Genomic DNA, 27,055 nt, shown 5'->3' with positions numbered 1-27,055 from the left:
AAATCATTCTTAGCCATGGGGCTTAATTGAATCCTTGGGTAATTTGCCAACTCTTGGTCCAATCTCTTTATTTTTTATATATTAGGAAATTGAGATCCACAGAGGTTAAAATGATTCCCCCACACTTACAGGAGAATATCCATCTTCAAATAAAGCCTCTCAGAGCCCTCTTCCAGCTCAGAGTTGTTGTCCCCAATATTACTTGCTATTTCTTTGACATCTCACTAATAGCTCAGATCATGTCTGACCCAGAAGCCAAGTGCACTGGACTGGTTTTCTCCTATTCTCTAACTTAGGAGCTGTGTTGAGATGATGCTTGCCTTGTCAACAGACCCACTCTATTGAGAGCTTTGCTCAGCCAGTGTTAATGTTACACACAGTCTTTCACTTCATTTGCCTTGGATGATCTATGACTTCATGCATGCAGGCATTTCCTCCATTGGCACAGTTTACAACTTTGTCATACCTTAGTAGACAGTTTTATGAGTGACTGTAGTTTAAAAAAAAAGTCAGCCACTGTTGGCCAGCTTCTAGCAATAATTCTGAACAGACCTAGTGAGGCTGAGTCTCAGATTCATTCCCAGACTAGTCCTCTGTGTTTCCAATTTGAAAGACTCTGCTCTAACTTTTGCTCTATGTGGTGACAATTCCAAGCCACAGGGAGACATTGGAGGAGAATATTAGTTGATATAAATGCTCAAAGTCCTACTTTTTATAACTGGGTGGTGGCAGGGGTGGGGGACAGACTCTGCCCGGTAGTGGCAGACAGTGGTTAGAATGTTAGACTTGGATTCAGGGACAATTTGGCTAAAAACCTAGGGGTTGTCCATGAGAGTATTAGAAAAGGGGGAGACAGTTCAGTCAGGGTAACTAGGTGGCAATAAGACATAAGGAGGTGGGCCATCTTCCGGTCTCAGATCCAGCCTCAGACCATGAGTTGTGTGACTCTGGGTGAGTCACTTCACTTGTGTGCCTCAGTTTCCTCATCTGTAAAATGAACTGTAGAAGGGAATGACAAATGACTCCAGAATCTTTGCCAAGAAAACCCCAATATGGGGTCACTAAGAGTGGCACACGACTGAAATGATTGAATACCCCTGCCAGGCTCTATTCCAAATGCATTGTAAGTATTATTTCATTTGATCTTCACAATAATCCTGAGATTCTGTAGGCATACCCATTTTATAGTTGAGGAAACTGAGGAAAGTTAAGGGCCTCGACCAAGGCCCTTAGTGACTGAGGCCAGATTTGAAATCATGTTTTCCAGATTTCAGGTTTAGCCAGCTACTGCCTCTATCTACGTCTCAACTGAGGGTTAATTGATGACCAGTTGTGATGGGAATTCAGTGATTTTCATTGATTCATTTAACAAACACTTGTTAAGTCCAGATACTGTAGGAGGTGTATCTTTTTGATATCATTTTCAATGCATTTGCATTATTTGTTATCAACCTCACATTTATTATCTGAAACCAGCCAGTAGAGTGATATTAAGCCTCTGGCTATCTAATAAAGGGGTTGGACTAGGTGATCCCTAAGGTTTCTTCCAGATCTGATATTTGATGAGAACCACTACTCAGAATTGGATTTCCAAGCTTGCTTTTCTAGTTTATTGTGTGCTTGGAGGGAGGGAAGAAACAAAAATTATATACTCTTATCCAATCAAAATCTACTATAAACTGTAGAGTCCCCTAACACCTTATGGTAATGATTTTTATTGCCAGAATTTACATTTCCCTGGAATAGCACTAACCATTTTTCACCTAGATTTAAAAAAAAAGAAATAAGAAGTTCATTGCCTGATGCTCTCAAATTAATGTTCATTCATCTCTGTACGAGATATATCCCAGAAAATGATTTCTTTAGTTTACTAGAGGCAAGAAAATATTTATTTTGGGTGGGGCTCTTCTTTATAGGAATCCCTTCTCTGAACCTAGCCTTTGTTCCTACATTGCTTTTATTGCCTTAATATCTTCTACAGTCTGATAGATTGTGACCCCCCACCACAAACACATCTAAAATAAGTGATAATCATTCCTTTTTAAATATAACAGCAATTGGAAATGTGAGGGAGAATCATAGTAGCTCACAATGAATACTATTCACCTCCTTCTCCAGCGAATCCCACATCTTCCTCAAGTGCCTCTAGTCCTCATAGTCATCTCCTATGTTTTAACCTGCCCTTAGAAGGAAAATAAATTTGGGTTCTAGCTAGACGGGCAATCCCTCCCTATCCCAATATTCTGGTAAATCTAATCCAAAGACTTAAAAAGGCATCTAGCCTTGAGTCACTCCTCTGGTCTCATAAACTGCTCTCAACAGGGAAACATATTTAGGATATCTTAATGGTCTACTGTCTTCCCAATGGAATTGCCCTCTACGTATAACTTAACTTTAGTAGCCAAGGTCTTATGCTCCCTCATATTGTGATTTAGACACCTATGCTGTTCTTCTAGCTTCATGGGCCACATGAAGATATCTAATCAGCAAAGATGGAATAGAGATCTAACAAAGAGGAAAATTTAGGCTTGATATCAGAAAAAAATGTTCTATCGGGAAAAAAAGTTCTATCAGAAAAAAACATTCTAACCATTACAGATTTCCAAAAATGGAACAGGTTGCCTTTGAAAGGGACTGGGATCTTCTAACTAGGAGTAGATGGAAACGGGTGTATTGTGGTAGATACCTCTTCAATGCTGAACTCGAGGATCATTGAGGTTGCTTCCAGCTCTCAAATCCTGTGATTTTGTGAGGGCAAGGATGAATGAATTCATTTTAATGTGGAATACCTAGTTGGGGCTTATTAAGTGCGTATTCAGCTTGTTTAATATACTATAGAAGTAGCTGCCACAAAAGGTTACCTGAAAGACTGGCAGCAGAATGTTGCTCTGGCAAGTTGGAAAGACCTAAAGACAAACTGACTATGCTAGCCTAGAGATTGTGAAAGTCTCTTCACTGGATAGCAGGCCACCAGGCATTGATATATTTGGCCACAATAATTGATGAAGTCCCTCTGCTAAGGCATGGAGGGATGTTGATCTGACATTAGTGTTATGTTTACTGTTGAAACTTTAGCAGATCCTTGAAGAATTCCAAATAACTATGAGTTTTCATATAGAGTGATTCACAGATGTAGGTCCATGCTCATAGTTTTTATGTAGTTAATGCTCCAAACTCCAGGTGATATAAACCAGTGGTGCCAACCTCAAATAGAAACAGGGCCACTAGACAACATATAAGGATCTCTGTGAGCTGCATATTGACTTTAGAAGACCACATATTTTTTTTATTTTTCATTTTTAAAAAAATTTATTTTGAGTTTTACAATTTTTCCCTAATTTTACTTCCCTCCCCCCACCCCACAGAAGGCAATTTGTCAGTCTTTACATTGTTTCCATGTTTCCATTGGTCCAAATTGAATGTGATAAGAGAGAAATCATATCCTTAAGGAAGAAACATAAAGTACAAGAGATAGCAAGATCAGACAATAAAATATTAGTTTTTTTCTAAATTAAAGGTAATAGTCCTTGGTCTTTGTTCAAACCCCACAGTTCTTTCTCTGGATACAGATGCTATTCTCCACCGCAGACAGCCCCAAATTGTCCCTGATTGTTGCACTGATGGAATGAGGGAGTCCATCAAAGTTGATCATCACCCCCATGTTGCTGTTAGGGTGTATAGTGTTTTTCAGGTTCTGTTCATCTCACTCAACATCAGTTCATGCAAATCCCTCCAGGCTTCATTGAATTCCCACACATATTAATATTATCCCTGTTTTATTATTTTTTTTATTTTGTAAAACATTTCCCAATTACATTTTAATCTTGTTTGGTTCATTCAGGAGTATTATGGGTCACATTGAAACCTTGCAGCTGGTATAAACAACAATGTTGTTGGGAAGGCACTTGGCAAACCATAAAGGCCATGTAAATGTGAGTGCTAGTAAATGTGGCATGGTGGTTGGAGAGTGGGCTTCACCATCAAGAAGATCTGGGCCCAAGTTTTGCTTTTGACATATATACAGGCCATGAGACACTGGACAGATCACTTCATCTCTCAATGCCCCCCAGATAACAAGAGCTGGAAGGTGGAAGGAGATGCCAGTCTACATTGGCAGAGGATGCTATTCACTAGGAGTTGCCTACACTAATGAATCCCAGATCTTGTCAAACATAATAATAACCAGAATGCAAAGTAAAGTGCTTCATTTATTTTCTTGTGTTCATTTTCCTTTGGTCACTCTTATATCTTAAAGTAAGGTCTTAAAATAAGAGATGAAATGGTTTGATTATTTCCCCAGGCTTCTATGAATGAGAAATATAGCCAGCTAGGAATGGGAAAGAAGATGGGAAAAATGCCAAAGGTATTGATAATTATTGTATTCTATGATATTACCTCACCTCATTTAAAAAAAAAAAATTACTTGGCATGAATTAGGGAGTGAACTTCTACCAATTTTCTGCTTCCCCCAGGAAAAAATATAGGAAGAAAAACTGATTGCAAGGAGGAAAATAAATGTCAATAAAATGTTGACTCTTTGAGAGCAGAATTATCATTTTTACCTGTTGCCACATGGTAGACTCTTTTTTTTTGAGTTTTTTTGCAAGGCAATGGGGTTAAGTGGCTTGCCCAAGGCCACATGGCTAGGTAATTAAGTGTCTGAGGCCAGATTTGAACTCAGGTACTCCTGACTCCAAGGCCAGTGCTCTATCCACTGCACCACCTAGCTGCCCAACACATGGTAGACTCTTAATAAATGTTTGTTGATTGGTTGTTTCACTCATCTTGATCCCAGTTGCCTGAATGGAAGTCTGGAATTCATTTCTGAAAGCCTTTTTCATTTTGGCTTTTTTTAGTGAGGAGGTATTGAGAAGAACCTTCTTCCTCCAGGTAAGGTCTTCCACATTGGATATCTTCCATGACCAACTAATTTTCTTACTTTATATTTATGGTGATGGTCTTACTTTTCCTGCAGAAACAACTGAGATAAAGCTATTTCATAGTTTTCTATTCTCATTAAAAAAAAAAATTCCTTTGTCCTTTCCCCATAGCCTTCAACACAGCAAAATGTGAGAAATTACAAAAAGAGAAAGAGGATCTGGAGAGAAGGTTTGAGGATGAAGTGAAGAGACTCCGTTGGCAGCAGCAGGCTGAACTTCAAGACCTGGAGGAAAGGTTGCAGCAACAGTATGTGGGAGAAGTGAAACGCTTACAGGAAGAACACCGGATGCAGCTGATGAAACTCAAGTGTCAGCACCAGGAGCAGGTCAGCACCCTGAAACCCTGGGAGACTCACTCTCCTCAATTGTTAAGGTGGAAATGGGAGGGACAGGTGAAGGGGAAAATTAACAGTCTTGGAGCAGTTAGGTGGCTCAGCAACTGGAGTGTCAGGAAGATTAATCTTCCTGAGTTCGGATACTTACTAGCCGTGTGATCCTGGGCAAGTCATTTAACTCTGTTTGCCTCAGTCTCCCTACCTGTAAAATGAGCTGGAAAAGAAATGGTAAACCACTCGGGTATCTGCCAAAGAAAACCCCAAATGAGATCACTCACTAATACAGTTGAAAACAATTTAATAACAAAAACAGTTTTAACAAGCCTTATGCATGTGTTCATTTTATTATGCATTTTTTAAGAGCCTTGCCATTTCCATAGTGTTGGATTTCAGTAAATAAAAGGAAATAGAGTTCATTTTTGCTATTATTAGAGAGATGAAGGGATTGATATTGCTAAAAATAAAGAGTATTTGGAGACAGAGCTTTTGGGGACATCCAGACATAGCAGTGAGGAAAGGAAGAGAAACCAACCAAGGGAACAGCCACATGGAGAGTGGGATAAGAATTAGGAAAGTGCTGTATCATTGAAGCAAGGAAGGAAAGAGGCTCAAGGAGGAGTTGGTCAACAGTAAATGGTTTTGAAGACAGAGGACCTAAGGTTGAGTTCTGGGACTCCCTTTATTTCCTGTTTTGTTTTGTTTTGTTTTAGTTTTTTTAGTTATTTAAAAAAATTCAAATGGGAATTAATCTTATTGGCTTTCTTGTGAGAGGATACAAATTTAAGTCACACAGGATGAAAATATGTGGGTGGTTTGTGATTACCATCATTGGAAAGAATACCTAAATTGATACACTCAAAATCCAGTAGAATATTGGACCATTCATGTCTTTTTTATATTCTTTAATCCATAGATATGGATATTGTGATTCACTAAAACCCAGATATTTTTAAATGACATTCTGTCTACCCATATCTTCCCCATTATTTACTTAATAAGGTGATTTTTGAGCCCCCTCAAAAGCTTTATAGTGATTACTATCATATTTCATCTTATCCCATTTGGTCCAACATTCTAACCTATTGAAATCATTTTGTATCCTGAATCCATCACCCCTCATGTTAGCTATTCTTAGATGTGTCACATCTGTGAATGTGATAAACATGCCATTCATCAAAGATAAAATTGTTAAAGGCTAAGCATAGATGACCTCTAAACTCTAAACCTCCCTTCAAGATGGCTTTTAATGTACTATTAATGACTATTCTTTGGGTTTGATCATTCAGTCAATTAGAAATTCATCTGGGGGTGGCTAGGTTGCACAGTGGATAGAGCACCAGCCCTGGAGTCAGGAGTACCTGAGTTCAAATCCAGCCTCAGATACTTAATAATTACCTAGCTGTGTGGCCTTGGGCAAGCCACTTAACCCCATTGCCTTCCAAAAACTGAAAAAAAAATTAGAAATTCATCTGTCCCACATCTCTCCATATAAAATGTGCAACTTGTTTCCTTCTTTTCCCCACCTTATCTCTCAGAGTACTGTGACTTTTTCATATGCTTTGATAAATGATTATTTAATTAAATAATAGCTATTACATTCCTCTAGTCAACCATTCTACCAATTCTGTCAAAAAAAAATCTTTTAGGACTTGTTTTTGATAAAGCCCCGTATATTTTTTGTGATTACTGCTTCCTTTTCAAGATGTTCACTAACCATCCATATATATATATATATAATTTTCTAGGATTTCTCCAAAAATTGAATTCATTCTTACTGGTTTGAAGATTCCATTCTCTTTACCTTTTGGGGGAGAATCATAGCATTTGCTCTTCTTTAGTCCTGCAGCACCTCTCTAGTTATCCATGATCTTTCAAAGATCACTGATAATTGACTTTAAGGCTGTCATTTAGCTAATGATTGATCTTCAGAAGGTGAATAAGAAAGAAAAGGGAGGAGTCTTATTTCTGTGATTTTCCTTTTAAACATTAACACTTAGCAACTAGGTGGCATAGTGGGTAGTGCATAGATCACTGGACCTGGAGTCAGGAAGATCTGAATCAAATCCAATCTAAGAAACTTACTAGTTGTGTGACCTGGGCAAATCACTTATCCTCTGTCTGCCTCAGTTTCCTCATCTGTAAAATGGAGTTAATAAGAGCACCCACCTCCCAGGGTCATTGTGAGGATCAAGTGAGATTTGTAAAAAGTGCTGCACAGTGTCCTACATAAAAGCTTATTTCTCTTCCTAACAACTAACTCTGTTCAAAGGTCTAATAGAAAAAGATTGGAATCAGCAGCTGAAATGAAGCTTTGGATTTCAGTGATCCACATTATAATGTCCAAGTTGCTCTTATCATATGACTCCTGTCATTTTATCATGGATGATAAAGAATTGTGGATATTGATTTCATGGATAATGGCACTGCTGTTCTTCAGAAGCTTTCAAGACTTAATTAGTCAGTTTATTTTCTATTCACTTTCTCTTCCAGGGATGAGCAATAGAAGTTCTTCCATGTAACATTTTCTAAAGTAGGTATTTACTTTAATTAGAAATATTCTTATTAAGTCAGGACAGCCCTAATTTTATCCAACACTTTACTTTTTGACTTTGCTAGTTCATTAATCTTTTATAAAATTAGTATATATTGAGCTATATTTCTTTTTTTTTTCTTTGGAAATTGAGCTGTATTTCAAGAAGGAAAAAAATCTCTTTCTCTCCTAGGTCAGGGTAATAGATGGAGTCTATCCAGAGCTGAGACATTGCAGCTCAGATACTCAGTCTCCCAAGCATTTATTATGTTCCTACTATATATACACCAGAAGCTGTGCTGGGTGGTAGGGTTACAAAGACAAAAAAATTAGTAGGGAGCTCAGAAGGAGGATTCTCTGAATAGAGCCTCTACTGAGGAAGAGCTTTTTAGGTGAATTTGTGTCTGTGACACAAAGTAGTGGTTATTACATGGTTTATCTAAGTCAGCATTCACTGCTTCTAAAACTACCCCTTAGCACAGACATCCCTTTTTTGAAATTTTAAAACATATTTTCAATTTTTTCCCTTTCTGTCTCTTTATTTAACTTTTAATATTAGGCTACCCTTCTATGACACTCCTCATTGCTCACCTTTCCCTGGGGCAGCCTTTGGGCATCCACTGGATCTTAATAAGCCAGGGTACCCAACCTTCCATGCCAAGAAAAAACTGCCTGTCTATCATAGGTTGGAAATGTCTGATCTCATACTTTTCTAAAAGAATCTTTCAGTGTTTTCCACAAACCTGTAAACCTAACCTAGATCCATCATCATAACTCCTTTGGGAGTAATATGTACAACTAGGGATTACCTACACCAGATGTATCACCAGACTTTGGGAGTCATCTTATGCCACTGTTCCCAAATAAAATTCCATCACCTACAGGAGGAGTGGGGAGCCTTTTTTCTACCAAGGAGCATCTGGATATTTATGACATCATTAACGGACCATACAAATTTATCTACTTAAAAACTAGCCTGCTATATTTGGTCAAACATTTAAATCACTCCTAAAAAGTTCCTGGATTTATTGAATTTCAAGTCCCACCCGTGGCTGCTGTGGCAGTGCCAGACCAAATGATTTTGCAGGCCTTATACTGCCACAGGTGCCAGACATTCCCTACCCCTGTTCTATGAATTTTCCAAAATCTCTTAAATTCTAGTACCTTCTTTATCTTATTTCCTATTTATCCTGTATAGAGTTTGTATTTTCTTTGTTTGTTTATTCATTTAATTTATTTTGTTTATTGTATCCTGAATCAGATTGTGAACTTCTTGAGGATAGGCCCAGACTTTTGCCTCCTTTTGTGTCCCCAGTGCTTAGCTTAGTGTCTGCCATATGGTAGGTGCCTAATAAATGCTTATTGACTAACTGCTATATCTTGTTTATCTGACATTTTTGGCACTGTTCAATAAAGGTCAAATAGTTGTATAACCTTTATGCTGTTTTCCTGGGATTCCTAATTGCTTCTTTTGCTCTCTAGATCATAGTATATTTCCAGTTCTGAGGGAATGATTCTCCCACCCTGGACAGTAGTGCTCTCTGTCTAGCAGATTGGTTTTGAATGGATGCACACACTGTCCTGTTATTGATTTGTGTAATTGTATTACATTATGCCTCAAGTCATGTTGCATTGGCAAAACAATTAATCATTGAGCATTTATTATGCTCCTACTATGTAACAGAAGCTGTGCTAGGTGTAGGGGTTACAAAGACAAAAATGAAATGATGCTTGTTGGGAGATCAATGCAAACACAAGTAAAAATATGTAAAACATCTACAACATAAATATTAAGTAATTTCAGTGGAAAGATATTAGCAGTTGGGAGACGAGCTCATGTAGGCGATGTATACAGAAGGAACCAGATTTCCACTATTATCAGATACAAGGAGATTCTAGAAGGTCATCAGTATAGGTTGAGTGAAACCCTGCCATCTGCAGAGTTCTGCTCCTTTAAACTGGGAATAAGGAAGCAATGGAATTCTGAGGTATGTAGGCTGTGGCAAACAAGTACAAGACATACATCAAGTTGTGTTATAATATATAATATAGATACATATATATTGAATACAATATAATAAACTGTTCTTGATAGAACATTCATTGATTGATTGATTGATTGGAAACAGTAGTCTGGTTATCTTGGCAGAGGTAGAAAAAAGAGGAAAAATCCACTTGTGTATCTAGGAAGGAAATGTAGGAGAGTGTATGAGCTATTCCTGCAAATTTTCTTCCCCACCATTTGCTTCATCTGATACAGGCATAGTTTTCACTGACTTGGGAAAATGAGAATTTAATCTGGTTTAGATTCCTTTCACAAGTTAAGCCATGAGGTAGAGAGCTCCCATTTCTACACGCTAAATGTCAATCTTGTCTAAATAAAGCTTCTGATAATGGACATTATTCTGCAAAGGGCTTAATGAAATTAACCCCACATCTCTTTACTTACATCTGGGGACTGCTGCCCTCTCCTTCCGCTGTCCTATAATTCAGTACAACTGTAATGAGACAGCTGTGGTAACAGAATGGCATCATTGGGAGTAGCCGGTTTGTTCTATAAATTAAGTCTATGTGTCATCTCTTATTAAATAGAATACTCATCATGGGTAAAGACATGTTCTCACCTCTTTAACCCTAAGGAGAGAGTATTAGCATCCAGATCTGGTTTGTGCATGCCATCAGGAGCAATTACTCAGTGGACCCCCAGGAGACTAAAATTTTTAAAAGTAATATGAAGCCAGCTAGAGCTGCCATAGACTGATAATAAGTAAGTTTTTGTGTTTCAGGCTTCATAAGATAAACGTGTGTGTGTGTTTGTGTGTGTGTGTGTGTGTGTGTGTGTGATTTATCCATTTGTCCATATCCAACTCAGAATATAGCTCTTGAACCCTGAATTTGGAATCTAAAGACCTATTTGATTCCAGTTGTTACTAAGATTCCCTTGGTGAATAAAATCATATGATTTTTAAGCAAGTCCCAACTTCTCTTGGTCTCATCTATCTCTTTCCCTCATCTATCAAATGGAGATAATAATTATACTCCTGGCTTTACACATTTGCAAGAAAGTGACTTTTAACTATAAAGTGCTGTGTTAATATAACATTTTTCCCCTTCCCCTTTGTTATAGTGCAGACATAAAGTGCAGTGTTGACCTTATGCTTCCCCATTATATTATTAATGCATATAGCACTGTTACTGGAGAGAATATTACCTTGATATTACTTCACTTCATGGTATGTACCAATTAATGACATTAGCACAGAATGCTTATCTTACTTTTCTTTTCTAGAAGGACTAAAGTTATAAGACCTGGGTCTGAGTTATCTACTGGTCTTTGTATTAGAGCGACAATCCCACTCCCACCCCAATTTATAAAGGAATTAGGAGGCTTGAGCAGAGAGTGATCATTTCTGTCTTTATGAAGAAATGCTTCCAAGAAAGGGAAAGCAGTAAAGCAAGTAAAGGATAGTAGAGCAAATATATCACACAGTCTTCCCTCTGAAACATGATGGATAGTGACTTGTTAATGTCCCTAAGGATCTATGAATTTCTAAATTGCTGAACAGTAATAAGACTTATACTCCAATTTTAAGTACTCCCATTAACTTCAGTTAAAAACACTCAACCAAGACAGTGGACAATTAGTAATCTTTCTAGTTAAACAGTTCAGCAGCATTTCAGTGAATCAATATTTCATTAATAATAATTCCTTGGGACTATCATGCCATATTCAGTAAATTCATAGTGATATTCTATCACTATACAAAGACACACCACACAGCAAATCATTATTGCAAACAAGAGGCTTTTAATAAATAATACCAACCAGAAGATATAGATTAAGAAGGGAATATAATGTCATTCTTCAAAACAATGCTTTGTCACTATCTCATTCTGGCTCTGCTCCTGAAGTTTCCTCAGCCTGGAGCATCCACCATCTCTGTGATTTTTCTCAACCTGAAATAGCATTCTCTAAGATCCTGCCCTTCTCCCATTGATGAGTTCTTCTTGGGGGGCTCTCATTTATAGGGAACCCAAACTGGCCTTCATTCTCCTCCTAGCCCTGTTTCTGCCTTCTGAACTTGATAACCATGACCCCAAACCAGGTACATTCATTCCCCACATTATACCCCCCCAATTTTCAGATCTCTTTAGTGGGTTGTAGTCTACCATTATCTTATAAAGGAAGGGGCCATCTTTTTCCTTATATTCATATCCTCAGATCTTAGCACAGTTTGGTATGTAGGTAGGTGCTTATTAAATCTTTTTTCCTCCCTTCTATAGCTTAACTTTTTTATTTATTCCTTCTTTCTTCAGATTAATGTATAGAGAATACAAGAAACTGAATGATGTGGTAGGAAGTGCTGAATAATTTTGCATTATGCTATATGGTCTATTTGCCTCCAAATAATTTGTGGCCATTGTAGGTTACAGAATTAACTAATATCAATAGAAGAGCAGGAGAAAAACATACTTTAGCTTTCTGCTAGTGATTCATTTCTGCACTAATCTGAGGAAGCTTTGAAATGGTGATCTGAAAAAAACAATCTTAAAACAAGACTTGGGATGATTAAATACTACCATATTCAGCCTTTCTGCAGAGAGGAAGAAAGATGTTCATAGCTTTGGGCCTCAAAGAAAATATTGCTTAATTAAGAATACTCAGTAAAGAAGAGTGAATCATTGCAGGTGTCTGTCTTCACTGTGTTTGTAAAGCTCTGCTAATAATAAATAGCATTGTTGTTACATTATGGACTTTGTTGATGCTTCTGCTTGGATAGGTGAGGTTCTCATCTATGTCATTTTTATTGTAGTTCATTCTTGTCTGTCACATCTGATTCAGTATCTCAACTCAAATTTTTAAAAATCTTTGTGAAATGGGCAACATTGGAAGAGGCATTAAAGATCAATTTCCAATAGAAAACAGTAATTAGCAGTATTCTCATTCTCTCTCTCTCTCCCTCTCCCTTCCCCCTCCCCCTTTTCCCTTTCTCCTTTCTCTCTCTTTTTTTCCTCCCTGAGCTTGTGATCTAATATGAAGAGTATAACATAAGTATGGTTACTTCCCTTAAGGAGCTTTAACAAAAAAAAAGTAGAGATAACACACATAGCTAAATAATAATGCAACCCTTGCATCAATTAAATTCCAACCCCGGACACAATAGACCTGGAAATAATTTAGGATGGTCTATTACAATATCACTCTGACTTATGCACCTACCTAGGGAAATCTTGGAAACATCAGTATCAGCCTTGTTTTACTGTCATAAAATGGACCTTCTCTTGCAAATAATCATACTAAGAAGACATCATATATAGGACAGATTTTAATCTAAAAGCACACAATATATATACATAGAATGGATTCATACTTAAGTCCTTTAGCTGTCAGGAAAACTTTTATATTTACAGACAGCATCCAGAAATCTAAACCAAAATAAAAAACACACTTCCCCATTGATAGGTTGAATCTTCTTTCAAGATTTATATAATCAACATGACTTCTATTATCAATCAAAAAATAAGTTAATAAACTGGAATAACCTTTTTTCTTTTAGTAATTGCTTACATCTCTCTATTGAACAAAATCATTCTTTTAGACCTTATAAATTATTAAAAGTTACTGACTATACAATTTATTAACCAGGAAACCAATGACATAAAATTATCACCAAAATCTCCTTTGTCCATCACTGTAATTCTCAATTTCTCACTTAAATAACACCATTACCCCCCATTCAAGTATCTCTCAAGTCTCTTCTTAAGAATTCTCTTCCTCTTTGTTATGTTATTTTGTTATAAGCTCCTTAAGGGAAGTAACCATGTTTACGTCATATTCTTCGTATTAGATCACAAGCTTCTTAAGGTCAGGAAGCACATTTACTTCATCTTATTCAAGTGTGACCATAATCATAAGCTTCTTGAGGGCAGTAAAAGGAAGGAGAAAGAATAAAGTGGGGGAAGAGATTCAGAGAGACAGAGATTAAATCAGTTCTCAAAACAAAGAAGTTCTCTTCATCCTTTTTTCTCTGTGCCTCTCAGTTCATCTCCAACCAGATGAGAAAAGAAATCTCTTTTCAAACGATCCCTTATAGAATTATGGGATAACGTTGAGGAACCCCTGCTGGGTTCACGGCAACTGGGGAACTCTGCCCATTCTCTGCTCTGTAGGAAAGCTTATAGTTTGGACTGGATTCAGTCCTAGGCCACCTGCTTCTAATGATAGGGTTCACATTTCCTTTTCTCACTTTCAGTGGTTTGTTAAACTCCAATTCCTACAGATTTACTTTAAGTGATAGCTTACGTCTAGGATTCTCAAAGAAGGGGGAGTTTAAAAGGTATCCAATGTACCATATTAATCAAGTTTGAGCAGGTAGATAATTTATTCCTGCATACAAAAGAAAAGAAAGCTAAGCACAAAAGACTCACAGCATACATTAATAAAAGAACTTAGCATAGGATTCAGTAACAACTTTTAACTCCTATTACGTCTGCTAAGAGACTGATCATTAAACCTTGTCAGAACATAAAGCAACTTGCAGGCCTGCTAATTAAGCATTTTATGGTTCACTTCATCTTTGTACTATCCAAATCACTTACAATATATGTCTGGTGATAAAATGTCCAGCTTTGGGACATTCTGCTGGGACCTGATGTGACTCCAGAACCCACAAGGTTCCTCCAAGCCATCTGAGTATAAATCAGAAAATAACAACATAAAATAAACACAAAACATCTCAAGCCAGAACTGGATTTGTTTAGGCAAGCTATTTGCTTTAGATACTAGAACAAGCCCCTAACCTTTTTGGAAATAGCTCATGGCATGACTGGCAGCCAAGAGACAGGTGGAGGCCGAGGAGGGCAGAGCATTTGCTCGCTTTTGTAAATATCCACTATGTAAACATCAGCTATTCCATCTCCACTGTCAGTCCTTAAAGGTACATTCCTCATGGGAAAGCAAAAACCCTTTAGCCCTGAATTGGCTTATTCCCAGAACTATGAATGGCCACTCTGGGCATGCTCCATGGGCTGGTCCATTCCACCTCAGTACAGCTGTTAAACTGTCACTTCAAGGTTCTTGAGTCTCTCAAAGATACAACAACTGCATCTATAATCTCTGGGGGAAGCTAATGAATCTGGTGTTAGACCACCAGAAAGGCCAAGGTTGGAACTTTGGCTTCTTCCCATTGTCCCTCTTTTGTTGTGATAGTATCTTTGTCTGACCCTGGCTCATAGGGGCCTCCCTGCCTGGGACCATGTGGATAAGCAGACTCTCTCTCCAGGTCCTATGTGCCCCTTGCTAGTTTGACCTCTCCATCGTCCACAGTCCACCTGTTCCCTCATAACCAGAAACAGGTCCTTTCTTACATATATGCACTCTAGGGGGTCCCCAATGCATGAGAGTGGAGGGAAGCGTTTACCCAAATGAGGAGGGTTGGATGGCTGTGCCTGCATACCTGCCACAGTTATAATACAAAATAGAAACAAAATGTGCAAGAAAGGTGCAGAGTGTCTTGGAATTTGAAAAGGAGAATGATTCTGGGGTTGGGGAAACAGGAGGACTATATGCAGAAGCTGCCCTTGAAGGATGTATTAAGGTACTTAAATTTGGTGTTGGGAGAATATTGTGAAATGTAATAAGGAGGGAGGGGGTAAGCAAAGAAGGAAACTTTGAGAATAAAATCTATAAAGGGGTTTCATTTAGCTAGAAATTGGTTGAAACCCAGTTATTAAAGGATTTTATAACCAGAAAGGATCTCTAGGATCATCTAGTTCCATTTATTCATTTTCTAAGGAAATTGAGATCAAGAGAGGTTTAAGTTGCTTTTCCAAGGTCCTACAGAGAGTAAATGACACAACTGGATTCGGGTCATTATTCCAAATCCAGAATTATTAACTCCACACTTCATTGTCAGTACCAGAGTCAGGACTTTATTTGTTAAATGGGGGTGGGGGACGCAGAGGGTGGGCTGGCTATTTGAAGGATATTCAAATAGTGAGCGATATTAGAACCATGAAATAGGATGATTAATCTAGCAGCTGTTATTTATAGGATGGATTGAAAGGAAAGAGACAGAATGTAGGAAACCAGTCATTTTGGTGCCCTCATCAAGGCATCACATGAAAAGTCAATGAGAGTAGGAGCCCTGGGAATAGAGAAGAACAGACTAGTCCAAGTAAAAACATGAAAAATTTCAGTATCCCACATACAAGTAAGGAGGCAGACTTGCTCAAGTTGTAAAGTAATAAATACATCTAACAAAGCCAAAAAGATACTTCAGAGTAGCTATTGTACCTTCTATCCAATCTATACCTCTCCATCAGCAGGATCTATATTAGATAAAGGGGCTGTGATGTGGTTAATTCCATTAAGAGAGATCAAGAGCACATGCCATCTTGGAAGGGATGAGTAAGACTACTGGGGGGGGGGGCACATTTGGAACAGTCACCCTGGAGTTAAAAGATCTAGATTTAAATACCACCATATGTAAGTAAGCCTCCCTGGGGCCTCAGTTTTCTTGTTTATAAAAAAGAGAAAATTGGACAAAATACCTTCTAGGGTTCCTTTTTGCTCCAATGTAGGGTCTTATGATCTATACCATATCCCTACCCTTAACTCATGTAAGCTATTACAGGTCCTCACCTGTTTTGTATACTGAGGTTCCATCTGTTATTTTTTTTTTTTTAGATTTTTCAAGGCAATGGGGTTAAGTGGCTTGCCCAAGGCCACACGGCTAGGTAATTATTAAGTGTCTGAGGCCGGATTTGAACGCAGGTACTCCTGACTCCAAGGCCGGTGTTCTATTCAGTGTGCCATCTAGCCACCCTCCATCTGTTATTGATAGACTTAAAATGCATAACATCTTTTCTTTTTTTAAATAAATTTATTTTTTCAACTATATTCAAAGGTAGTTTTTGACTATCAAAAGTTTACTTTTTGTAAGATTTTAAGTTCCATATTTTTTCCCTCCCTCCCCCTCTCCTTGACAATGAGTAATCTAATAAAAGTTACATATCTATAACTATGCATAACACCTTTACAACTGCTAGCTCCTGTACCATCTTATATCCACAAGACCTCTTCTTATCTCTGGCATTTTATGATAAATTTTACAATAAATCTAGGAAATTTTATAATAATAATAATAATCAAGCATTAGCAAATACTTTAAGGTTTACAAACCACTGTACAATTTATTCTTTTTTTTAGTTGTTGGGTTTTTTTTTTTGCAAACAATAGGGTTAAGTGGCTTGCCCAAGCCCCACAGCTAGGTAATTATTAAGTGCCTGAGGCCAGATTTGAATTCAGGTACTCTTGACTCCAGGGTTAGTGCTCTATCCACTGCGCCACCTAGATGCCCCTACAATTTATTCTTATCACTTTGCCCTCACAAACAATTCTGTAAGGTGGGAATTATTATTATTCCATTTTCTTATAGATGAGGAAACTGAGGCAAACAAAAAGTAAGTGTTGTGTCCATGGTCACGTGACCAGTAGGTATCTGAGGCTGGATTTGAACTCAAGCTTTCTTGACTCCCAATCCAGCACTCTAGCCATTATACCACATCATTAGCAGCCTTTCCCAATGATTTCCCTATAGCAAAAAGCCATATTTATAGGCAACTAACTCCTCCTCTTGGAAATAATGACACCAGTACCAGTTTTGTCTCTCTTCCTGTAGTGTGTGTTTGAGCCTTCATTGAATCAGTAGACAGCCGGTCACCAGTTTCCATGTGTTAGCACATTCATACATGATGTTTTCAGCCTCTTGATTATTGATCTTTCATTTGAAACATTTTCTATGTGTTCATATATTCATACATGATGCCTTCAGTCTCTATTAATATTTCATTTGTGAAAAAATGAAGGTATTGGTCTAGAATCCCAGTGTTCCTCTAGAGTCCAACTTATTTTATGGATGAGAAAACTGAGAACATGGGAGTCCAGTCAATTTGCCCAAATCTACAGTGGCTCATCAGAATCAGAAGTGGGACCTGAGTCCTCTGAGTCCACCCCATATCTCTCAGAGTCTGTGATTTCTCATCTGACTGTGACAGTGATGAGAGTCCATCCTCTGCCTCTTTAAAGGTCTCTCTGACCCTTGTTACTTGCTGCTATTTTTTCCAGGTAGAAGATATCTCAGCCACCCATGAGGCTACCTTGTTAGAGATGGAAAACAACCACTCTGTTGCCATTGCTGTCCTCCAGGATGACCATGAACACAAAGTTCAAGGTAAAACCCAAGCCTGTATGTCCCCCTGGGCTTCACAAGGAGACCCTTCAATTGGAGCATGTTCCCTCTGCAGACTCAGCAGACTACACATTCTGCCCCAGCTCTGTGTTCCCACCTTTCCATTGTGTCCTACACAGGGGCAGCTTTGGGAAAAGTAGGGGACCAAGGCATGAGTTTAACTAAAGATCATGTGGGCCTGCAGGACTTCCAGGCTTCCATTTCCAAAAGTGAAAGAGGGTTGGGTGCTGGGTATGGGCATTTTTGTGAGGTATTTACAAGTAAGCTCCTTTAACTCAATTCAGTTCAACAGATATTAAGTACCTACTACTATGTGCTAGGTGATGGAGATACAAAGGCCAAATCATGCCCTGATTCATAGCCTTAGAGAGTTGTGAGACCGTAAGCAACCTACCTAGGGTCACAGAGCTAGGTATGGGCCTTGTCTGAGGCAGAATTTGAATCCAGACCTCCCTGATTTAAAGATTGGCCCTCTGCACACTCTGCAATGTTATTTCTCCATTTGGGGGATATGGGATTTACTACATGGCCCTAGAAGAAACAAACAATGTGTCCTAGTTTAAAGATGGTCAGCCTTGACTGGTAGGTTCAAATCCCACCTCTGATACATGCTTGCTCTGTGACCCTGGGCAAGTCCCTTACCTTCTCACAGGTCTAAGAAACTTTGTGAAATTACAAACTGCAGGACAGGTGCCAACATGGAGGGAGTTTCCTCACTAGACTCTCTTTATACAGTGAAGTCATAGATCCAGTCTCTATCCCTTCTCCTTTGGAATGGCAATCTTCAAAATTTCTCATTGAGTTTATTCTGACCTTGTGTTGGGTCAGAGGACTCCCAAAAGAAATAAAGTAAATAATTGCATAGATTGATTACATGAATGAAGGAATTTCCTACCAGTCCAGGACATGCTCACAAAAAGCACACCTGCTCCTCAGCTGCTTCACAGTAGACATGTACCCTGACAAATGTGTAGAACCCTAGAGGCAAAGCCTCTTGTGGCATATCACAGGTACAAACTATTCCATGTCCTAGAGGAAGGCTCCAAATATGGCAGCCAGGTGGCACAAAGGGTACAGCCAAAGCCTGGAGTCAGGAAGACTCATCTTCCTGAGTTCAGATCTCTCCCTGGACACTTGCTAACTGTGTGCTCCCACTCAAGCCACTTCACTGTTTGCCTCAGTTTACTCATTTATAAAAAGATCTGGGGAAGGAAATTACAAACCACTCCAGTACCTTTATTAAGAAAACCCCAACATGACTGAAATAACTGAACCACAACAGCAATGAATATAGTATGGTTGTTTTATGGCGTATAAGCAATATACTCTTGGCTATATAGTTAAGGAATTTCAGACTGGACTTGGGGACAACATTCTAATATCCTATTAAGGCTGGCTATTACCTAAAGGTTTTTAAACCTAGTGTTTAATAATAATTGAGAAAACATTGATTATGACTACAGGACCACATTTAAAAGCAAAATGTTCATCCTAGTCCTGAATAATTTATCACTGACACTCATGAATATCTCTGATAATATTGCCATTGACTTCTCTGTTAAATCTAGGATCCGAAGACAAAAGTTTAAATCCCAATCCTTAATCTTACCATCTCTGTGACCTTGGACAAGTCACTTCATTTCCTCAGGTCTCAATTACTTCTTTGGTAAAACAAAAGGTTGGGCTAGATGGTCACTGTGATCCCTTTTGGCCCCAAATCTGAGAAAGAGATTCAGGAATAGGGAAAGTCTTTTCAATTTTTTTTTTTTAATCTTACTTTAAGATTCAAGTCTCCCACCTCCCCTGTAAGCACATCCCTTTTCTTCTCTATCAGTCTATTCTTTCTAGGAGAATTCAGTCTCCTACCTGTCTCCCATAAGTGTTCCTCTAGATTTTATATTTTGTCTGGATCATCAGAGTACTCAGTGATAACTGGGGTTTTCCCATTTCTTATAGTAGACTTTGAGTTGTGTTTTTATCATAGTATGCAAGACAGACCATGAAAGATTTATTAAAATGACCTAAATATTAAGTTTTCCATTACTTTCAGTGGTTATCCATTATTAATACACCTGACACTCATGATTTTTCTTGATCCAATTTACATAATAAGGATTTCCTTTTTAAAATATTACCATCACTTCCAAAATCTGTGATTTCTCTGGAGACAGGTTCTCTCTCATCAAAGATGACGAACTTTCCAAAACTTAGTGAACATGATAAAAAAATTGTTATCTGCCTGTTTGCCACTGTTCACATCAGTGTGAAATATTTTTCTCTACCATTTTGGTCTAAATATAGGTCATGCTCCTAAAATGCAGTTTTTCTGAAAGAAATATACCTTTGAAAGGATGTATACACGCATGCCTACATAAATTTATTTGTATATACCTATATATTTGTATCTATCTATCTATCTTTCCAAAGATGATTTAGTCAATTAAAGAAAATATTCCAGGACTTATCTTACATATTATAACAAATACAGTTGTTAAGTTCACTCTTAAGAAATGTGAAATTCCTAGAGTTACCATTAAGCAATCTGATGATCTAGATATATAGCTGTAGAAAATATAAATAGATCACAACAAATCAACAAACATTTCTTAAACAGTACCAAACACTATGCTAATAATTGAGAATATAAAAGATAAAATGTATATAAATCTCTTCTCAAGGAACATACATTCTAATTGGGGAAGAAAACACATTAAAAAGGAGCTGATGTGGGGGGGCGGGGATAGGGAGAAGATGAAAGTACCCAGGGCTTGGACATCATTGTGGTTGGTGCTATTTGTCCTTCATTTTCAAAGAAAACCAATGACAGGCATCTGAAAGTACCCAGGACTTGGACATCATTGTGGTTGGTGCTATTTGTCCTTCATTTTCAAAGAGAACCAATGACAGGCATCGTAGAGAAAATAAGGGAGGAGAGTCTCGAGTGCAACCTGGAGACGAATAAAGTCAGAGGTGACCAGGGCATCCTCCTTAAAATGGAGGTACTGGGAGAAACCAGTCAGTCAGATGGAGATCTCTGCATGAGACTCACTTTTCAAGAGTGAGGTCTAGAATTGGAGGAAGGTATCAGAGTGGAGAAGTGTCTGGGTGGAGATTCAGGAGTCCAGCCTGGATGGAGAATGTGTGTGTGTGTGTGTGTGTGGACATTGCAAATGCCTACATCATTGTCATTCCAACTAGAAAAACTACACCAAGTGATTTCTGAAGCTCCAGTCTTTTTAAATTCATAGGACCTGGACCCGTGTCTGTGACACATATATAGCCAAATACATGGCTCTTGAAGACCTCTTACAGACATAGAAAGGAGGCTAATTCGGTCATCTCCAGCCAGTCCTTTTCTCAGCACCTCACCAACCTGCCATAGGGAACTTTTCTTTCCAAAATGTCTTTTCTCTCATTTCTAAGAGCATGACCACTGACCCCACTCAAGTTTTAGAAGACCAAGATCTTTTATTCAGACCCCTATAGAAACAGCTAATGGATTCTTAGAATTGATTTCACCAGAAGATGACCAGAATCCAGAAATTTCCTTTTGAAATTCTTCTCTATTAGGGTCAAATGTTGAATGGATTTTTTCTTCTGTTGCCAAAGGATCTTTAATATTTTCTCTAGTTCTTTCTTTTTTTCCCTAGGTATATCACATTTTATCTACTGATTCCCCCTTGGCTTGATGGGGAATGTACTTCCCTTTAAAGATAAATTCAATTTTTACCTGTCCCCCCTCCCAAAATGGAAAATTTAATATTCTCTTCTAAATCCTAACAAAAGAAAAGAACCCTGTGCAGAGGAACTTCAGTACATTGTCTATTTTTCATTTCACCTTTATTTGAACTTATGCAATGACTTCTGTGAAACCCATATTCATTCAGGTTTACTAAGATCAAATCAGGTAAAGAATGACTAAGCACTTAGCTGTTTTTTCCCCCATTTGTTCTTTTTCATGTATTTCTTTCTAAGCATTTCTATCATATATCCATTTAAAGCTCTTTCTGTCCTCAACCTTTCTTTTCAGAGTAATTTAATGTTCTTTCCCCTCACACTACATTTTACCCAAACTGTGTTTCTCAATATGAAAACTTATTTACAACTATTAAACTTGTGTGAAATTTTCATAGTCACATTCCACCATCTGCCCAGACCACCTTGGCCTCAGCCTTTTTGCTGCTCTGGTACTGCTAGTACCATCTGGACTAAATTTACTCCCCACCCCCCCCAAAAAAAACCCCAACCCTATCCCACTAGTCACTAATTAAATCAGCTCAACTTGAGATTCCACTCCTGGAGCTGACTGTCTTGATTGGTGAGTGTGTGTGCACATTCACCAGCCTATTATATCTAAGTTAGTTTCACATCTTATGAGCCCCCCCACCTTGCCATCCCTTCTGCCCCCATGCATATGATCCTTTTCCCTTTTTCTCTTCTAGGCACAGTTATCAAATAAGTACCATTATTTATGAGAAATTTATGAGAGTTGACTTCCCTATATGTCAACTTGAAATCCCTGGAACTCTCAGACCAAAACTTCCTTCCCTGATCAACTTTGTCTCTCCCATTCCAAGATAAACCTCTTGAGGACTGTTTTTTTTTTTATCCCCATTGTGTAGCATTATTTCTGACACGTGTAAAGCACTTAAATGTTTTTCATTTTTCTTTTAGGGTTTTTTTTTTTGCAAGGCAAATGGGGTTAAGTGGCTTGCCCAAAGCCACACAGCTAGGTAATTCTTAAGTGTCTGAGGCCGGATTTGAACTCAAGTACTCCTGACTCCAGGGCCGGTGCTCTATCCACTGCACCACCTAGCCACCTCCAATGTTTTTTATTTTTCAGTGTTATTAGCTCATTTAAATTGGTCAGATATGAACTGTATAAATTACATGTTAAATTTTTCTTGGTCTTATTGTCTTTCTTTTGATTTTTATCTTTACCCTGACAATTCAGTAGCCTACATAGGCACATTATTGTCACATTAGCAACAATTTGTTTTCTGTCTTTTCCAGGTTTTAATCCATTTTTGTAATATTATTCAATATTTGCTGTATGCAGTATTTCTAATTCTTTTCTCAAAGAAAATATTCATGGTGTGGATAGTCATAAAGCTTCTGTGTAGCCTACAGGCATTTGACTTTATTTCTAAACCCCTGAACTATATATTTCAATGTGCTTTTTTGTCATCCTCACCCATTTCTACCTTTCCATTGAAGTCACCAGAATATCAAAGTAGATGGTGCTTTAATTTGGAAGAACCTTGTTATGTTCTTTTCAGAAGTTCAGTACCTTTTCTTCTTCTACAACAGATTTTGGTGCATAGGCTGCATATATTTTTGGTGATCTTTCTGCAAATATTTATCATGAGTCCTACAATAAAATATGAACAAATGAGTATATGAAGTCATATTTGTTTTAATTATTAAAAAAAATAACAACAACTCCATATGGAGTAGAGTCTGTGACCCATCCTTTCATTTAACTGAAATTTCCTATCTTGACTATTTATATTCAAAATGTTAAGATTGATATCAACCAGTTTCCTTATAGGGCACTGGATAAGGATCTCACTTTATATTATCAATAACTGAATTAATAATGGATAGTCTAAAAACTCTTCCTTAACATTTCTGACTTCTTTTTCTTTCACTATGCCACTGGACCACTGAAGCAGAAGAGAGCCACAGAGAACCAAGGACTGGTTTTTATCTCCTTTTCTTTTCATGAATTAGTGTTGGAAGAATTCATTAGCTAGTTGCCAGCTTCCTGGAGCTGAGCCTCTCCATACTTAACTAGCTAGTCTTTGGCAAGCAGACCCATCCTGTTGCCAGGGCTGGACTGAACCTTTTCTAGCTTGCTAGAATCTTCTAGCACTTGTGCTTCAAAAACCCAACACAGTGAAGAACTGGCACAGAATTTCTTAATAGTAGAACATCAAATGTGCCAATGAATTAAAATCATAGACCTGAACTAGAGTCACATGATGGGTTCAAGAGGGCAGTAGCCTATACCAATGATGACCCATGTTTAAGAAATGGTGTAAGAGATGTTACTGAGGAAATAAACATAGATCAAGGATTAGAGAAGGAGGTGGATGGACCTTTTATGAAGCATGAGTGAAAGATAACATGTGAATAGCTCAAGGTGATCTTATAGTGCATAAGAGTTAAGATCCTCCGAAACTCTCCCTTTTATCATTTCTTTTTAAAAATTATTTTATTTTTTCCCCAATTACATGCAAAGGTAGTTTTCAACATTCATCTTTTTGGAATTTTTTTAGTTCCACATTTTCCACATTTTTAGTTCCACATTTTTTCACCACCCTTCCTCCTCCCCATGACTGGCAAACAACCTGGTGAAAGTTATGTACAGTTATGTTTAAAATATTTCCTATTAGTCATGTTGTGAAAGATGAATTATAACTAAAGAGAGAAAAAAATGAGAAAGAAAAAACAAAATAAAATTTTGAAATGAACTTAGTATGTTTTCCTTTGCACTCAGACTCCATAGTTTTTTCTCTTTTGTGGATGGCATTTTCCATAACAGGTCTCTCAGGATGCTTGATCACTGAACTGCTCAGAGGAGCTGCATCCATCATAGCTGAGCATCTCACAGTGTTGCTGTTAATGTGTACAAAGTTCTCCTGGTTCTTCATTTTACTCAGCATCAGTTTATACAGATCTTTCCAGGCTTTCCAGCCACTTAGGATTTCTTACAGAACAATAGTACTTCATCACATTCATATTCCATGGCTTGTTTAGCCATTCCCCAATTGAGGGGCATCAGTTTATCATTTCTTATGACACAATAATATTCCATTACATTCAGATAGCACAATTTGTTTACTATTTCTTAATAGGTGGGCAACTCTTTAGTTTCCACTTATACATTGCTATAAAAGGAATTATTATAAATATTTTTGTATATATGGTTCCTTAGCATCTTTCTTTGATCTCTTTGTAGTTAGTACTTTACTCATAAACCCTATCATTATGTTCCATTCTTACTATCAGGTAGTAGTCTCAAAATGCTTTTAGAAAAGCAATTTAACAAGATAGTATAAGAAAAAAAATAGTATTTAGAAATGTTTCTTCAAACCCGTTCAGCTTCAGTTCCTCAGCCACCATAAATTCTATGACCTTACTCCTTCACTCCACCTCTATCAGAGGAATGATCACACAAGTGATCCACCACCAGCCTCCTCATCACCTTGCCTCCACTCCTGCAGGTCCTCCTCTCCCTTTGTTGAATTTATCCTGAAGTCTCCTTTTTGAGGAAGGGCCTAAAATTAAGTCATCCTTCATTCTCCCCATTTTCCAACTTCCCTATAGAACGTAAGTTCTCTGAAAACAAAAGACCAGCTTTCTTTTTGGTTATATTTTTATTCCCAGCATTTAGAATGCTTTCTATAATGCTCAATAAGTGCTTAAGTATTCACTTAAGTAAATGTTTAATAAATATTTATTGGCTTGACTAAACTTGACTTCCATTTCTCAGTGATCAACTGTGATATTCTCCTACTTGATTTTAACCTATCATTCCACCTCCCCCTATACCGAATACCTCCTAAACCTATTTTTTTAATCTTCATCAAGCTTTCCAAGCCCTCTACCCCTCTCAGGGAATTACACTTGTTCTGACATCACTCTCCTCTCTAACCAGACTCATCCTACATATTGGGCATTTCGACTTTACCCTGTCCTCTAAACTCAAGTCCCTTGGCTCCTTGTCCTGTTACCACTGATCTGCCAAAACACAATTGTGAATTACTTCCACCATCTGCCTTCTCCCTTTCTTTTCATTGAGCCATTTCAATGAACCATTGAATGCTACTTGGGGAAGTTTCACAACTATGCTGACTGATAGATTACAAATTCATGTTGTCTAACCTCATCTGAGCCCTAATCCTAACAAGGAAGTCCTTTTACTCTTTAATGTATTCCTTATCTCATTCCCCACTAGTGCTATTTCAAACTTTGTCTTCCTGTTCCCCTGTCTCTCAGCTAAGGCTCTTGCCTCTTACTTTACTGAGAAATCTGAGACATGTGATATGAGTTTCCTCTCTTTTCATTCCCTTTCTCCCAGTCTCTGATAAAGAGATGGTCTTTTATGCCAGACCAGCTCTCCCTTGCTCCCATCCCTCCTATCTTCTCCAGTAGATCACTTATCTTTTGGGGTTTTTAATGGGAGTGGGGTTGTGGAGCACTGGGGTTAAGTGGCTAGCCCAAGGTCACACAGCTAGTAAGTATCAAGTGTCTGAACCCAGATTTGAACTGAGGTCCTCCTCACTCCAGGGCCAGTGCACTGTGCCATCTAGCTGCACCAGTAAATCACCTTATCAGTCATATCTCCTCTCTGTGATCTTTATCCTCTCTCTATTTACCGGTTACTTTTTTATTAATATTTTATTTGTTTTCCAATTATACACACTAGTAGTTTCTACCTATCATTTTCTGTAAGGTTTTGAAGTTTACAATTTTTCCTCCATCCTCCTTTCCCTCTCCTCCAGACCCCCAAAGAAGGCAGTCTGATAGTCTGTACATTATTTCCATGCTATACATTGATTGAAATTGAGTGTGTTGGGAGAGAAATCATGTCCTTGAGGAGAAAATAAAATAATAGAAATAACAAAATTATGCAGTACATAAGACACTTTTTTAAAAAAATTGATTAGTCTTTGTTTAAACTCCACAGACCTTTCTCTGAGTACAGATGGTATTTTCCATCACAAGTGCTCTAAAATTGTCCCTGATTGATAGAATGAGCTCATTGATGGAATGAGCAAGTCCATTAAGGCTGATCATCACCATCAGCCCCTGTTGCTGTTAGGGTGTACAATGTTCTTCTACCAGTTACTTCTCTGTTGTCTTCAAACATGTACAGGTCTCCCCTATTCGTAAGATATTTTTGCTAGCTCCAGCCACCCCTTCAAATAAGTATCCCTTCTTTTCTCAGCCAAATTCTTTGAAAAAGCTGTTTTCATTTATTGCCTCTAC

The 27,055-nt window shown here is 37.9% G+C and overlaps 1 protein-coding gene across 6 annotated transcripts in view; it reads left to right on the top strand.

Moving 5' to 3' along the window:
- Positions 1 to 27,055, top strand: part of MTUS2 (microtubule associated scaffold protein 2) — a 675,509-nt gene that overhangs the window by 621,552 nt on the left and 26,902 nt on the right. For all 6 annotated transcript variants that reach the window (XM_074216122.1, XM_074216124.1, XM_074216121.1 and 3 more), the window contains 2 exons: positions 5,052 to 5,266; positions 17,935 to 18,040. In XM_074216122.1, the coding sequence (XP_074072223.1) occupies positions 5,052 to 5,266; positions 17,935 to 18,040 (321 nt within the window). The remainder of the gene's footprint in view (positions 1 to 5,051; positions 5,267 to 17,934; positions 18,041 to 27,055) is intronic.

This window comes from Macrotis lagotis, chromosome 1 (genome assembly GCF_037893015.1).
Source record: "Macrotis lagotis isolate mMagLag1 chromosome 1, bilby.v1.9.chrom.fasta, whole genome shotgun sequence".
Classification (NCBI taxonomy): Eukaryota; Metazoa; Chordata; class Mammalia; order Peramelemorphia; family Peramelidae; genus Macrotis; species Macrotis lagotis.
This window is presented reverse-complemented; position numbering and strand designations above follow the sequence as displayed.